General features: G+C 35.9%; 1 protein-coding gene across 1 annotated transcript in view; it reads left to right on the top strand.

Moving 5' to 3' along the window:
• Positions 1-16,686, top strand: part of ZSWIM6 (zinc finger SWIM-type containing 6) — a 237,920-nt gene that overhangs the window by 208,771 nt on the left and 12,463 nt on the right. The window contains exons 6-9 of the mRNA XM_004458857.5: positions 348-524; positions 801-947; positions 4,494-4,640; positions 5,919-6,179. Coding sequence (XP_004458914.2) covers positions 348-524; positions 801-947; positions 4,494-4,640; positions 5,919-6,179 — 732 coding nt within the window. The remainder of the gene's footprint in view (positions 1-347; positions 525-800; positions 948-4,493; positions 4,641-5,918; positions 6,180-16,686) is intronic.

Raw genomic sequence — 16,686 nt, forward strand, 5'->3', positions numbered from 1 at the left:
CAGCCCCTCAGAAGTGGGGAGCAGTGAGTTTTCATGTGATTTCTCTGCCTAGTGTATTTGGCATGGAAACTAGACTTGATGGTTCTCTTTGCAGGATGCCTTTAACCTTAGCTTTAATGGCTGCAGAGTGTGTGTTTGACAAAACAAGTGAGTGATTGGTGGCTCTTGGGCTGACTTGCCCCCTAGTCTTAGGATGTGAGAGTATTTACCCTTCACCCTTCTGCTTAGGGGGCTGCAGGACAATGTGTGTGGGTGTGTCCATGAACATTTGGCCATAGAATGGTAGGACTGATTTATTCACACGTGCATAATAGCTGACATGGCTTTCTGAATTGTGGAAAAAACAGATTCATCGAACAGGCCACATCGGACAGTGTTCACCCGAGCCATCGAGGCATGTGATCTTCACTGGCAGGATAGCCACTTGCAGCACATTATCAACAGTGACCTATACACCAACTACTGTTACCATGACGACACTGAAAACTCCCTCTTTGACTCCCGCGGGTGGCCCCTCTGGCATGGTAAGTGGCCAAACCGGAAAGACATTTCCATGACTTACTTCTTTGTTTAATTTCTATAGCATTATTGCAGTGGGAGGTGGAGAGTTGAGGGATTCAATGGGAGATGGATGAATGCTTGGCAATAGGAGCTGAGTTTTTCATTCAAATCCAAGTTCAAAAATGGTTTCTCATGTCTTCTTACTGGTATTTTGGGGGGAAAACATCTTACTTTTAAATCCTGGTTTTATAGATAAATCTGACAGTGGCAACTTCCTCCCCTTAAACTTTCTGTTTCAGAACACGTTCCTACAGCCTGTGCAAGAGTGGATGCATTACGTTCTCATGGGTACCCGAGAGAAGCACTGAGGCTAGCGATAGCTATTGTTAACACATTAAGACGCCAGCAGCAGAAACAGTTGGAAGTATTCAGAACTCAAAAAAAAGGTGAATGTAAAGGAGTTTGTTTCCATTGGAATGGGATTCTTAGTGATGACATTATTAGGTGTTATGTTCATCTGGAAAAATGGCTTTTAAAACTAGAGCCATAGAGATGGCCTTACTCCCCATTCATTTAAAAATATGTAATAGCTCATCTGTGAAAAATTTCAGTCATTTTTTTCTTGGTTGAATGATAAAAGTTTTTTTTTCAAAACTCCATAGGTTAGTTAATTTTTAAAGAGTAATAATAAATATTGTTTGATTAGCTATTTAGTATGCCTGAGAGATGAATTATCTAAGATGCAAGCTAACCAGATATCTTATTCTGTGGAAGTAAATTTTAGTTCCAAAAGTAAGAACTTTTTGGGTAGACCACCTATGTTTGAATCCTAGGAATAGATCCTAGCTGGGTGACTTTAGGCAATTACTTAACCTCTCTGTGACTGATTCCTCATCTGTAGAATGTGGACACATCCTTCACAGTTGTTGAGAAGATTGAACTAGTTAATTCCTGTAAAGCACTTAGAACAGTGCCTGGTACAGTGTCCAAACACTCAAAATATTATAGCTGTGATAATTTGTGTATCATGTCATTTTATTTATTTAAAATGACCAGAACAGAACTCCTAAATTTTTCAGGTTTTATAAATGACATTTATTGAACTCTGAGCCAATAAAACACATTTAATTTCTCTGTATCTCAGTTTACTAATCTTTTAAATTTTATTTAAGTGTTAATAGATGATAGTAATTGCAGAGGATTATGTTACATGCATAAGGACCTGATCAGAAAGAAATAATATATGCTTTTTCTGATTAATCCATACATTTCATTGCTTCTTTTATATGTATAAATCCTTCTCTTTTTTGCTTGTTTGTAGGGTTTTTTGGTTGTTTTCACTCTGAAATTTTGTTAAAAGGGATAGTTTAGTTAATGTTTTTTGGGGGTATATTTTTAATCCTTGGGTAATTATACATATCTAGGATATATTTTTCAATTATTAAAAGTTGTTGAAATAAGCTGGGGATTGGGATGAGTGCTCATTATAATTTTAATGCCCCCTATATTAGAAGCATTATGAAGGCTAACTACCATTATCATTTGTATGGTGAAAAAAAGTTACAAAGTTACAATTTGGTCCAAAGCAAGAGGTCACTCAAATGAAAGTAGAATATAATAGCCCTGATAATCATTTCTTTGCCTAGTTCTTCAAGTTAATCTCATTATTGGTTACCAGATATGTTGCAAAATATGTTGCTAGGCCCTTGGGGGAAATTTTGCTGAGATACACCTCCTCGCCCCTCAACCCCTTCCCAACTCAGCTACCACCCCCACCCCACCCCCAGATAATCTGGCCCAAAGGTGTTTACTTCTGAAAAGTATAAAGGATTATATTCAGGTATTAGAGAGGGAAGCACTTTTGCAAAAAGAAAGCTAACTGTCTTTCTTTTTGATGAACTTAAGATTTTATCATCTCATGAATGTTGGCTTTAAAAGTTATTTAATTAAAATATTGCAGTATTTTTAAAAAAGCAAAATAGAAAAGCGTTAGCTTATTTGGTTGAGTTAGATCACATGTTAAATTAGACTTGATTTTCTTTGAGGTGGTTTTGTAGCCTAGGTCTAGGCCATTCTTAGACTCATTTCTCTTTTATCCTGCAAACAATGAAAACTTGTATTTCAGACTATTCTTATGTATTACTAAGATTACATATTTATACATATCTATAGTTTCCTTTTTTTTTCCATATTGAAAGAATAGACTTTTCATAGCTGTTACAAGTCCAGAATACCATAAGTTATTTGTTATGTCGCCAACATTAAGTAATGAATTACCTTGTACATTTTCAGTACTATTTGGCAGATATGTCAGCTTCCTGATTCTGAAAAAATCATATTCCTTTTTAAATTTATTTTTCCCATATCTATGTTTTTCATTACTGTTTGTAGAGAGTAAGCACTTTGTAAAATTTTATCCCATTTCCATTATCTGACAGTTGTATTGATTAGGGTTCTCTAGAGAAACAGGACTGACAGTAGAAATCAGTAAATAGTATGAGATTTTATAAAATTGTTTGACACAACCATGAGGATGCATGGGTCCAAATTCCATAAGGCAGGCTTCAAGTCAGGAACTCTAGTGAAGGTACTTAATGAGTTCCCCAAGAGAAGCTGTCTATGTGAAGTAGAGGTGGAAATTCTCTCCCTGACTGCTGAAATCACTTCTCCTTTTAAGACCTTCAACTGTTTGGATGAGACATCTCTCATTACTGATAGAAATCTCCTCAGTTGATTGTAGATGTAATGAGCCATAGATGAAATTAACTCACTGATGATATGTCCATGAAATATCCACACAGTACATTTAGGCCAGTGCTTGCTTGATCAAACAACTGGGCACCATCACCTGGCCAAGTTGACACATGAGCCTAACCATCACAACAATAGGTTATAAGGGATACACACAGCACTTCCCTTCACCAAATATCCTTCCCTTCCTCCCTCCCTCCTCCTTTCTCTCTCTCTCTCACCATATATATATATTTATTTGGTTGTTCCCAAGAGTAATACTCATATTTCTTTTCATATTGCTTATGTATTTTAAAGCCAGTGATAGAAACCAAAAAGAAGGTCCTTTCCAACATATCTAGGACCCCAACATACATTATAAACTTGAATACATTGTGCCAGATCATACCTCATTTTTATGTACTCTAATAGTTGATAGTTCAAAACTAGTAGATTTCTGAAGGAATATTGGATTCATGGAATAGTTATTTATTTTCTTGCGTATTTTATTTGTGTATACATTTCATTATATTTTACTTGAAGAAAGAGCTGTTACTATTATTTCTTTAGTAAACAGCGGTAAAATATTACCATTATTTGTAACAATAGAATTTCTCTTTAAAAATACTCATCTTTTTTCTCAGCACTCAATAGTTTAAAGAATTTGAGTGTGCTAATATTCTGTGAAGATATTGAAAAAAGATATATTTCTTCCGAATTACAAGCTCTCTTCTGTCATTCCCCTTTGTGATAAAGGTCCTCTCTTAAAATGGCTTACAGTCCACAATAGAAAGACTTTTATCAGGCTATAGGGGAGTAATTTAATGAAACTCATACAATGGTCGAAGTCTAACCCAGGCTTGCAGATGCCTTCTGGTACCCAATTTAGATGACCTAGTGAACACTGACTCTGAGAGATGTCCCCTTAGTGTAGCTGTAAAGTTATACAATTGATAATTCTAGGGGAACTTCTTAGTCCTCCCTAAGCTGCCCCTAGCTTCTCAGATGAAACTCTGGAGTTAGTTTTCCCCGTAGAGCAATGTTTTAATAGGGTAAGGAGTATTGTTCACTCGGTGCCACTTATATTGATTTAAAGATGCTCATTTAGAACTCAAAACAGTTTCCAAGTTGTAGATTATGTGTCCACTGAATACAGTATTAATTTGTCTGGATGCCACTGTTAAATGGTAAAGCCTCTCTTCCCCCCATTTCTCTCCTTCTCCCTTCTTCTCCCCATCTTCCAATTCCATTTTCTTGCACAGAGCTACCCCATAAAAGTATAACCTCAATAACCAATCTGGAGGGCTGGGTTGGACATCCTCTGGACCCCGTGGGCACTCTCTTTAGTAGCCTTATGGAAGCCTGCCACATTGATGATGAAAGCTTCTCTGGGTTCTCAGATTTTACAGGTAAAGCCTTTGATATTTGTCTTACATGCTTTTCTTTTTCTAAACCTGTGAATGGCATTATTCACTGTTTTCCTTAACAGTTTGTTTTATGAATCCATAAAATTAACAATACCTACAATTAACAAGAGAGCAAAGAAATGGGGACTCATGCGCTTCAGGGAGGCATCTACCAACCGGGAAAAGTTTTAGAGTCCACAGTTGGCAACATGTATCAAGAACCTTAAAATATTTACTCTTTTCTAACCAGTGATTCTGCATCTAAAAATTTATATATATGACTTTTCTAATATAAAATAGGAATGTGCATCATAGCATTTAGAACTGAAAATTTTCATTTAGTTGCTTCTCTAACTTGTCTTTGCATTAAAGGTGACTTATTTAAATATTTTAGCCTGCATTAAAAGGGAGCATTAAATACCATTGAAACTGTTCTGTATCACACATTTCTTTAAGTGGTGTTTTAAGATTTCTTTTCTGCCCCTTGAGAATTAAGAATCATCCCTCAAAAACCTACCCAAGGGCAGAGGGTGGAGGTGAGAAAGGCAGTAAGAATTGTCCCCCTGCTGCTACCATGCCTGGGTGAGGTCAGTGGGTTAATTATCTTGCCCCTTCATAATTTCCCCTGTGGTGGTTACCTTCATGTATTATGGGTGACCCAGACTCTGTCAATAGGGTCAAAGGCATGACTCTGAATTAGCTTGCTTGGGAGGTTGGTGGTGGTTGAGGCTTGTTATAATTTCAAATAGAAACCTTTTAACAGAGACAGGAGAATGCTCAAAGCATCATCCCTGTTGTGCTAACTAATAACTCTTGCATAACAAAAAGGACCTTGAAGTTGAGTTACGTATGTTGTTTTTATATATTTTTATTATACATTTCACAGTGTATAAAAGAGTAGAACCTTTTTTAATGCCAGTCTTAAAAGATGAATTACTATTTTCATCTTATAATTTTACAGTTTAGTTTAAAATTATTTTCACGCTTAAATATTCTTACATCTCTTACTAATTTATAGTTTTCTTTGGTGATGCGTTTTCAGTGGGAGAGAAATATTCTTAATATTCTGTCCTCCAAAACATATACATTGAATTATATATAGTCCTTTTTTAAAAGTTACTGGAAAACTAAGAAGTACTCTAACTTAAATATGTTTTCTGATCATCTCAGAATTAAGTCAATAACTCATGTTAGCAGTACTGGGTAGAATAAATATTTGTACCTATCATAGTACCTGCAAAAATAGTTTCTAAGCTCTGATTTTTGTGTGGCATTTTACAGAGAATATAGGACAGTGCAAATCTCTGGAATACCAGCATCTACCTGCACACAAATTCTTAGAAGAAGGGGAATCCTATTTAACGCTGGCTGTGGAGGTAGCCCTGATAGGGCTAGGTCAGCAGCGCATCATGCCCGATGGGCTATATACGCAGGAGAAGGTTTGCCGAAATGAGGAGCAGCTCATCTCTAAGCTTCAGGAAATTGAATTGGATGACACACTGGTGAAAATTTTTCGCAAGCAAGCAGTCTTCCTATTAGAAGGTAGCTCAATAAAGAAGTTCTCCATTTGTTTAGCTAGTTTTATTTAGGTGCTAGTATTTCTTATATTGGGATTGTTTGTATGCATTTAATATGATAGTTATCTTGACTTATGGTCACTGAGAGTTATAGGCATGGTTATTGTCTAAAAATTAGTATCACTTAATAAAAAGGTACAGATGTTCAGATTTGTTTCACTTAACTTACATGGTCATATAGGATAGCCTGTTAGGAATCAGCCTGTTTAATATCACAGACTTTGAAAGGGACCATTTTTGTTTAGGCTGTGTTGTACCCAAATAAATGAAAATTTGTTATTTGGGGAGAAATTGCTGGTAGCCATTTTCCTATTGGCTTCCTCAGTTAATTAACAAAGTAGAGATTGGTTGGCATTCCCCCAATTTATCAGCTGTTAAATAACGTCTGGGTTTACACATACTGACAAAGTACTGAGGGCTGCAGGAGTGAGTTTCCACTGTACTGACTAAATATTTCAAAGGAGCCATTAGGCATAGATTTCACCAAGTAAAAACTTCCATAAAACTTTTCTAAGGCAAAGTCTTAGTAGTTGCTTCTTTTTTTAATAAGGTCAAGAATCTAAAGCACCTACAAAAGTTGGTAGTCATTATTTTTTAAATTTTTTTTCTCAAAAAGGATAAATGTAATTAATAGAGTAGCCTAATTTGTTCGGTTCAAATATAGGTGGTATCTGATAAAATTGTTTCTATCTCAAATACATCTGTGTTGTATCATTGCATTCTCTGTGATTGATAGGCTTGAAATGTGAGGTACCTTCATCTTACATTCTTAACTTTTACATATGGAGAAGTGAGTTAGGAAAAAAATAGTATTTCAAAATCTCTTTTCTTTGTCCAAATCTAAAAATCTATTTAAAGGAAAATATTTCTTCAAAGGTATTATAATTTATATACAATTATATATGTACATTATACTTCATTTTAAACGAAATATTAACATAAAATCTTAGTAGCATGTTTAATTTTGGTTAAAATTCCTAATATTAATTTTTTGAAGGACTCACCTGAAGTTTTTTTCTTCTAAAGATAAAAGCCCACTTTGACAAATTTCAAGAGAAGTCCCAATTCCTTAATTACATTTTTCTTTCCATTTCCTTTGAAATAAGCAAAATTGTTAGCCACAAACATTTTTTAGTGCCAGTTTGTCACTGGCACAACTGACTTTTAATTTCCTGTCTAAAGGACCAGGAAGAGGATATGTGTTTTTAAAAGGTGATCGTTGCTGATATCCGTTTATAATTTGCCTTTTCAATGCCTTCATGTTCATTACCTATGAATATTTTAACTTTGTCTTAGTCTTCAATTAGTCCATTCCTCCCCAGAGAGGGATTTTATGAGAGCTGTGCTTGATGAGGAGCGCCCTTGACTCATTCCAGCCTCCTCTCCTTTCCCAGCCCTGCTTGGCCCAGGATGAATGCTAGGAATAGGACAGGAGGCAGTCCCCCAAGTGTGTGTGGGGGGGACATTTTTATAAACTTCACAAGATAAGCGCTCCATGACCGAGTTGACTGCACAAAGTTCTTCAGGCTTTCACAGTGTTTGCTAATTTCTGGGGCAAATTAGCAGACCATAGGTATCTGAAATAGGGAAGCAGTAACCCAGTACTGATGAATGTTAATCTCTCCTGGCCACAAGATTAAATGGATCAGTTGATATACTGGAAAAGCACCTCTGGGTGCCAAATTGCAGGTTTCTGTTAGTCAGTAGTTTGGCATTCAGGGATTATACTGATTCTTTTTTTTTTTTAAATGCGAGAAATTTTAGGCTTACAGAAGAACCATGCATAAAATACAGTTCCCAAATACCAACCTTGTTATTCACACCTTGTTAATGTGGTACATTTGTTGAAATTAAAAGAACGTTTTTATAATTGTACTATTAATTATAGTCAAAACATTAGGGTTCACTGTGTTGAACATTCCTATGGTTTTTTGTGTTGTTTCTTTTTTTTACTTTAGTAACATATTTACAACCTAAACTTGCCCCTTTTAACTACATTCAAATATATAATTCACTGCTGTTAATTACATTCACGATGTTGTGCTACCATCACCACCATTCATTACCAAAATTTTCCATCAACCCAAATAGAAACTGTGTACAATTTAAGCTTTAACCCCTTTCCTTTCCCTTACCATGGCCCCTGGTAACTTGTATTCTACTTTCTGACTCTCTGAGCTTGCTTATTCTAATTATTTCTTATCATTTGGATCATACGCCATTTGTTCTTTTGTGTCTGGCTTATTTCACTCAATGTGTTATCATCAAGGTTCATTCACGTGTATCAGAACTTCATTCCTTTTTATGTCTGAATAATATTCCATCGAATATGTATACCAAATTTGCTTATCTGTTGACCTTTTGATAGACACTTGGGTTGCTTTAACCTTTTGGCAATTGTGAATAATGCCACTAGGAACATTAGCATGCAAATATCAGTTTGAGTCCTTACTTTCAATGCTTTTAGTGGTGTATACCTAGAAGTGGAATTATTGGGTTATATGGTAATTCTATACTTAACTTTCTGAGGAACTGCCGAACTGTGTTCTGCAATGGCTGCACCATTTGACATTACCACCAGCAATGAATGAGTGTTCCTATTTCCCTACGTCCTTTTCAACATGTGTAATTTTCCAATTTTTTATAGCAGTCATTCATTCTAGTAGGTGTGAAATAGTATCTTGTTGAGGTTTTGATGTGCCTATCCCTAATGGCTAATGATATTAAGCATCTTTTCATGTGCTTTTTGATCATTTGTGTATCTTCTTCATATAAATGTCTATTCAAGTCTTTTGCCCATTTTTAAATTGGATTGTTTGTCTTTTTGTTGTTGAGTTGTAGTATTTCTTTATATATTCTGGAGAGTAAACACTTACCTGAAATGTGGTTTCTAAATATTTTCTCCAATTGTGTAGGTTGTCATTTTACTTTCATAATAAACTTCTTTGATGAAAAAAAATCTTTAATTTTGATGAAGTCCCATTTCTCTAATTTTGTTCTGTTGCTTGTGGTTTGGGCGTAAAGTTTAAAAAACCATTACTTAACACAGATCCTAAAGATGCTTCCCTGTGTTTTCTTCTAGGAATTTTATAGTTCTGATTTTTACACATAGATCTTTGTACCATTTTGAGTTGATTTTTTGGTCTATGGTGTAAGGATCCACCTTCGTTTATTTGCATATGTACATCCGGCATTGATTTTTAAACTCATTCCTATTTTATTGGTCTGTGTGTCTGTCCTTGTGCCAATACCATGCCATTTTGATGCTGTGGCTTTGTAGTAAGTTTTAAGATCAGGAAGTGTGAGTCCTCCAACTTCATCTTTTTTAAGACACCTTTGCCTATTCTATTCAGGGCCCCTTGCACTTCCATATAATTTTTTTTTAATTTATTTTTTATTAAACTGTCTCCACTTTTATCATATAAATTTGACACTTGGCTTTTCCATTTTGACAAAGAAGGATGTTGGAATTTTGATTGGGATTGCAGTGAATCTGTAAACTGCTTCAGGTAGTATTGACATCTTAACAGTATTTAGTCTTTGAATCCATTAATGCAGGACATCCTTCCATTTGTTTAGATCTTCTTTAGTTTTCTGTGTAAAAGTCCTTTTCATCCTTGGTTGGATGTATTGCTAGATATTTGATTCTTTTAGTTGCTATTGAAATGGAAATTTTTTTTTTAAAGATTTGTTTTTTATTTATTTCTCTCCCCTTCCCCCCCCCCCCCCCCCCCCCCGCCTGCTCTCTGTGTCCATTTGCTGGGTGTTTTTCTTTGTCTGCTTTTGTTGTTGTCAGCAGCACGGGAATCTGTGTTTCATTTTGTTGCATCATCTTGTGTGTCAGCTCTCCATGTGTGCGGCACCATTTCTGGGCAGGCTGAACTTTTTTTCGCACTGGGCAGCTGCCATATGCAGGGACTCTCCTGCGTGGCACAGCACTCCTTGCATGCATTAGCACTGCACATGGGCCAGCTCCACATGGGTCAAGGAGGCCCGGGGTTTGAAGTGTGAACCTCCCATGTGGTAGACAGACGCCCTATCCACTGGGCCAAGTCCACTTCCTGGAAATATTTTTCTTGATTTGTTCTTCAGATTGTTCATTACTAATGTATAAAACACTACTGATTTTTTTTTATGAGAGAAGTTGTGAGTTTACAAAACAGTAAGGCACAAAATAAAGGATTTCATTATTTACATTGGGTACGTTTTTCCCATTTCCCACCCTATTACTACTCCTTGTATCAGTATCATACATTTGTTATAATTCATGAAAGAATATTCTTATACTTGTTAATAACTATAGTCCATTGTCTACAATAGGGCTCACTGTGTTATACAGTCCTATGTTTTATCTTTGAATTTTTATTCCAGTTATATATGCATCCTTAAGTTTCATCTTTTAACTACATTCATCTATATAGTTCAGTGCTATTGACCACACTCATTAGTGTGTTATACCATCACTACCATCCATTTCTAAACCTTTTCCATCATCCTAAATAGAAATTCCATACAAGTTAAGCATCAGCTCCCTACTCCCTAGCCCTAGTCTATCTCCTTTTGACTTATATTCTAGATTCTAACTCTAAGAGTTTACTATTACTTAAATCTTAACGGTTAGACCATACAATATTTGTCCTTTTGTGTCTGGCTTACTTCAGTCAGCACACTGTCCTCCAGGTTCATCTATGTTGTACTATGCATCAGGACTTCATTCCTTCCTGTGGCTGCATACATTGTATGTATGTACATACCATGTTTTGTTTTTCCATCAGTTGGTAGACACTTGTGTTGCTTGCATCTTTTGGCAGTTGTGAATAATGCTTCTATGAACATTGGTGTGAAAATACCTGTTTGAATCCCTGCTTTCAGTTCTTCTGGGTATATGCCTAGTAGCCAGATTGCCAGATCATATGGTAATTCTATACTTTGCTTCCTGAGAAACTGCCGAACTGTCTTCCAGAACAGCTGCAACATTTTACATTTCCATCGGCAGTGAATGAGTGTTCCTATTTCTCCACATCCTCTCCAACACTTGGAGCTTTCTGTTTTTAAATAGTATCCTTTCTAGTGGTTGTGAAATGATATCTCCTTGCGGTTTTGATTTGCACTTCCCTAATAGCTAGTGATGTGGAACATCTTTTCATGGACTTTTTAGCCATTTGTATTTACTCTTTGGAGAAATGTCTATTCAAGTTTTTGTTCATTTTTTAATTGGGTTGTTTGACTTTTTGTTATTGAATTGCAGGATTTCTTTTTATGTTCTGGATATTCAGCCCTTATCAGATATGTAGTTTCCAAACATTTTCTCCCATTGAGTAGGTTGTATTTTCACTTCCTTGACAAAGTTTTGATACCCAAAACTTTTTACTTTTGAGGAGGTCTGTTTACTTTTCACTGCTTATGCTTTGTGTGTAAAGTTTAAGAAACCGTTGCTTACCACAAGATCATGAAGATGCTTACATTTTCTTGTAGGAGTGTTATAGTCATGGTTCTTATATTTAAGTAAGTCTTTGACCCATTTTGAGTTAATTTTAGTATATGGTGTAAGATAGGGATACCTTTTCATTCTTTTGCTTATGAATATTCACTTCTCCAGGCACAATTTGTTGAAGAAACTGTTCTTTCCTAGTTGAATAGACTTGGCAGCCTTGTCGAAAATCAATTGGCCATAGGTGTGATTATCTATTTCTGAACTCTCAATTCAGTACCATGGGCCAATATATCTATCCTATGCCAGAACCATGCTGTTTTGACCACTGTAGCTTTGTAATAGACTAAAGTCAGGAGGTGTGAGTTCTCTTAACATCATTCCACTTTTTCAAGATGTTTTTGGCTATCTGGGGCCCCTTACCTTTCCAAATAAATTTGATAATTGACTTTTCTGTTTCTGCAAAGTAGTCTATTGGGGTTTTGGTTGGGATTGCAAGAACTTGTAACTCAATTTGGGTAGAATTAATATCTTAATGATACTTGGCCTTCCAATCCATGAACACGGGAATGTCCTTCTATGTATTTAGGTCTTCTTTGATTTCTTTAGTGTAATGTTTCGTAGTTTTCTGTGTATAAGTCCTTTACATCCTTGGTTAAATTTATTCCTAGTTGTTTGCTTCTTTTAGTTACTGTTATAAATGGAATTGTTTTCTTGATTTCCTTCTCAGATTGCTCATTAATAGTTTCATGAAAATATTACTGATTTTTGCATATTGATCTTGTATCCTGACACTTTGCTGGACTCTCTTGTTAGCTTTATTTATTGTAGTTTTTTTTTTTTACTTTCTATGTATAGGATCATCTCAACTACAAATAGTGAAAATTTTACTTCTTCCTTTCTAAATTGGATGCCTTTATTTCTTTTTCTTGCCTGTTCTGGCTAGAACTTCTAGCAGAGTGTTAACTAATAGCAATGAGTCTGGGCACTCTTGTATTGTTCCAGATCCTGGAGGGATCTTTTGCCATTGAGCACAATATTAGTTGTGGATTTTTCAGATATGCCCTTTATCATGTTGAGGAAGTTTCTTCTATTCCTGTTTTCTGAAGTGGTTTTTATCAAGAAAGGATGCTGGATTTTCTCATGCCGTTTCTGCATCAATCGATATGGTCATGAGTTTTTTTCCCCTTCTTTTTGTTAATGTGGTATATTAATTTATTTTCCTATGTTGAAATGCCTGTGCATAACTGTGATGAAACCTGCTTGATCGTGGTGTATAATTCTTTTTTTTTTTTTTTTAAGATTTATTTTTTTCCCCCCTCTTTCCCTCCTCCCACCCTGCTGTTTTTGCTGTCTGTGTTGTCTTTTAATGTGCTGTTGGATTCAATTTGCAAGTATTTCATTTTATTAAAATTAATAAAATTTTCACAGGAGGAATTGGTATGTAATTTTCTCTTCTTGTAGAATATTTATCTGTTTTTGGTGTTAGAGGGATGTTGGCTTCATAGAATGTGTTGGGTAGTATTCCCTCCTCTTTAATCTTTTTGGAAGAGTTTGAGCAGGATTGGTATTAATTCTGCTTGGAAATATTGGTAGAGTTCACCTGTGAAGCCATCTGGTCCTGGACTTTTCTTTGTTGAGAAGTTTTTGATGACAGATTCAATCTCTTTACTTGTAATTGGTCTGTTGAGGTTTTCTGTTTCTTCTGAAAACAGTTGTTTTTTTAATGTGTTTCTAGGAATTTGTCCATTTTATCTAACTAGTCTAATTTGTTAGCATACAGTTGTTCATAGTATCCTCTTATGGGCCTTTTTTATTTCTGTGGGGCAGTAGTAATGTCCCCCCTCTTTCATTTCTGATTTTATTTATTTTCCTCTTATATTCTTTGTCAGTCTAGCTAAGGGTTTGTCAGTCTTATTGATCTTCTCAGAAAACAATTTTTAGTGTTGTTACTTCTCAATTTCATTTAATCATGCTGTGATCTTTGCTTTTGCTTTGGGATTAGTTTCCTGTTCTTTTCCTAGTTCCTCCAGGTGTACAGTTACGTCTTTGATTTTAGCCCTTCTTTTTAAACTTAGACATATATGAGTATAGCACCCCTTTTATTAATATATAGTGTCCTTCTTTTGTCTTTTATAATAGTTTTGGATTTGAAGTCAGTTTTTTCTTATATTATCGTAGCTACCTCAGCCCTTTTTTGGCTACTAGTTGCATGGAATATCTTTTCCCAGTCATTCATTTTCAACCTTGTTTGCTTTTTTGAGGTCTTAGGTGAATCTCTAGTAAACAGCATATGGTTGGGTCACACTTCTTATCCATTTTACCAATCTGTCTCTTTTGACTAGGGAGTTTAAACAGTTAGCATTCAGTGTACTGTAAAGGCAGTAATCATTTCAGCCATTTTATCCTTTGGTTTTTCTATAGGCCTTTTATTTTATTTTATTATTTTATTTTATTTTATTTTTTGGTCTCTCTTTTTACCCTTTTAGTTACCCTTACTGATATCATCATTTATTCACAGTACTACAAGCCACTCTCTCCTGTTTTTTCCTTTCAGCCTGTAGAACTCCTTTTAATATTTCTTGTAGGGCAGGTCTCTTGTCGAACTCTCAGTTTCTGTTTATCTGTGAATAGTTCGAACTCTCCTTCATATTTGAAGGATAGTTTTGCCAGATACAGAGTTTTTGGCAGTTTTTCTCTCAGTACCTTAAATATATCATACCACTGCCTTCTTGCCTCTGTGGTTTCTGATAAGAAATTGGCACTTAGGTTATTGTGGTACCATTGTATGTGATGAGTTGCTTTTTTTCTTGCTGCTTTAAGAATTTTCTCTTTATGTTTGGCTTTTGACATTCTGATTAATATGTGTCTAAGAGCAGGTCTGTTAGGATTTATTCTGTTTGGAGTACATTGCACTACTTGGACATGTGTATTTATGTCTTTCATACGAATTGGGAAATTTTTGGCCATTGTTTCCTGAAATATTCTTTCTTCTCCTTTTTCCTTTTCTTTTTCTAGAACACCCATAATGTGTGCTTTTGACATTCTGATTAATATATGTCTCAGAGTAGGTCTATTAGGATTTATTCTGTTTGGAGTTCATTGCACTACTTGGACGTGTGTAATTATATCTTTCGTAAGAATTGGGAAGTCGTTGGCCATTATTTACTGAAATATTCTTTCTTCCCCTTTTCCCTTTTCTTCTTTTAGGACACCCATAATGTATATGTTTGTGCACTTTGTGCTGTCGTTCAGATCCCTGAGACATGCTGCTCAATTTTTTGCTTTCTTAACTCTTAACTGTTCTGTGTCACTGGTTCTTTCTTTTGTCTATTCAAATCTGCTTCCATATATGCCTCTTATGTATTTTTAATCTCATCTATTCTGCCTTTTGTCCCCATAATTTCTTTTTGTACTTTCAAATTTTTCTTTATGCCCACACAGTGTCTTTGTAATGTCATTTATCTCTTTAGCCATAATTTCCTTCATCTCCTTGAATTGATTTAGGAGATTTATTTGAACATCTTCGGTTAGTTATTCTAAATTCTGTCTCTCTTAAGAAGTTTTCATTTATTACCTTGACTGGGCCACATATTCCTATTCCTTAGTGTGGTTTGTAATTTTTTGCTGATATCTAGGCATCTGATTATCTTGATGAATTTACTTGGGAGGTCAATTTCTCTCTCTTGCCTAGGGTTTATTGTTGATTGGCATTTTGTTAAAGCTTTTCTTTGACAATTATCTGCCTTATTCTAGACTTTAGAATAGCCCTTGTTTAAGCAATCAGATGTTTTCAGCTCTTCTTCATCTGATTCTTGCCCTGGATAAATGGTACAATTTTTAAGGCTGCACTTTCGTGCATTTGTTTCACCTCTAGGAAAAAGTTTCCTTTACACTATTCCTTATCCAGAATCTTGATCTTTTCTGTTGGTTTTGGTTTTCTCTATAGTTTTTTACACTCCTTTCATTGTCTTTAGCTGTTTTTCCTGGGAGGGCAAATTCTGAGAGGAGGGTCACCCCAGAGAGGACTTTCCCAAGTCAGTATTTCTCAGCCAAAACAGGACCAGGGCCCCACAAAGGGGGTGCAGAGTGGTTCCAACATACCCTGATGAGGGGATCAGAAAGGGCACCAAAATTATCTTTGGCTGCTTCCTAAAGCTGTGCTTTCCTGTCCTGCATAGCAAATGCAACCCTTCAGGTAACAGTCCCCTGCAGCCCTGAGGAGAAGCACTTTGCCTTTAAATCTCCACCATCTTTGCTCTATCCAGGGCAGGGTTGAAACAATGGCTGCCACCCCCATTGTCCATGGTGTGTTGAAACAATGACTCAGAGCAAGGACCAAGCAATCCAAATTTGCTAATCAAAAACCATGATCAGTGATCAGCCCTGCCTGTCCCTGTTCTTGGGAAAGATCATTTTAAGTCCTTTTCTGTCACCAACAAGCTAGCTAGAGACTGGACCCCCGGAGGCCTGCCCTGAGTGGGGATGGGCGCCTTCAGCTGTCACTGTGCAGAGGAAGGAACTCATTGTTGACTGTAGTTTATCAGCTTCTTCCTCCAGCTCGTCTTTGGATTTCTGTACAGTGTTCTTCTGGCCTCCAGAGCTGCAGAACAGTTGTTTCTAACAGTTCCAGCCTATTTGTTAGCTGTTTTTGTAGTACTGAGTTCTGGACCTCCCTATTCCTCCATCTTCCCCAGAACTTCTCTAACACTACTAATTTTTGCATGTTAACCTTGTACCCCACCATTTTGCTAAATTTGTTTATTAGTTCTAATAACTTTGTTATGCGTTTTCCAGGATTTTCTATATAGGATCATGTCAGCTGCAGATAGGAAAAGTTTCACTTTCTCCTTTCCAGTTTGGATGTCTTTGATTTCTTTCTCTTACCTAATTGTTCTGGCTAGAACTTCCCCTACAGTGTTGAATAACAGTGGTGACAATGGTGATTCTTGTCTTGTTCCTGATCTTGGAGGAAACGATTTCAATTGTTCACCATTGAGTATGGTATTAGCAGTGGGTTGTTCATATATATTCTTTATCA

Source organism: Dasypus novemcinctus, chromosome 2 (genome assembly GCF_030445035.2).
Source record: "Dasypus novemcinctus isolate mDasNov1 chromosome 2, mDasNov1.1.hap2, whole genome shotgun sequence".
In the NCBI taxonomy this organism is placed as follows: domain Eukaryota; kingdom Metazoa; phylum Chordata; class Mammalia; order Cingulata; family Dasypodidae; genus Dasypus; species Dasypus novemcinctus.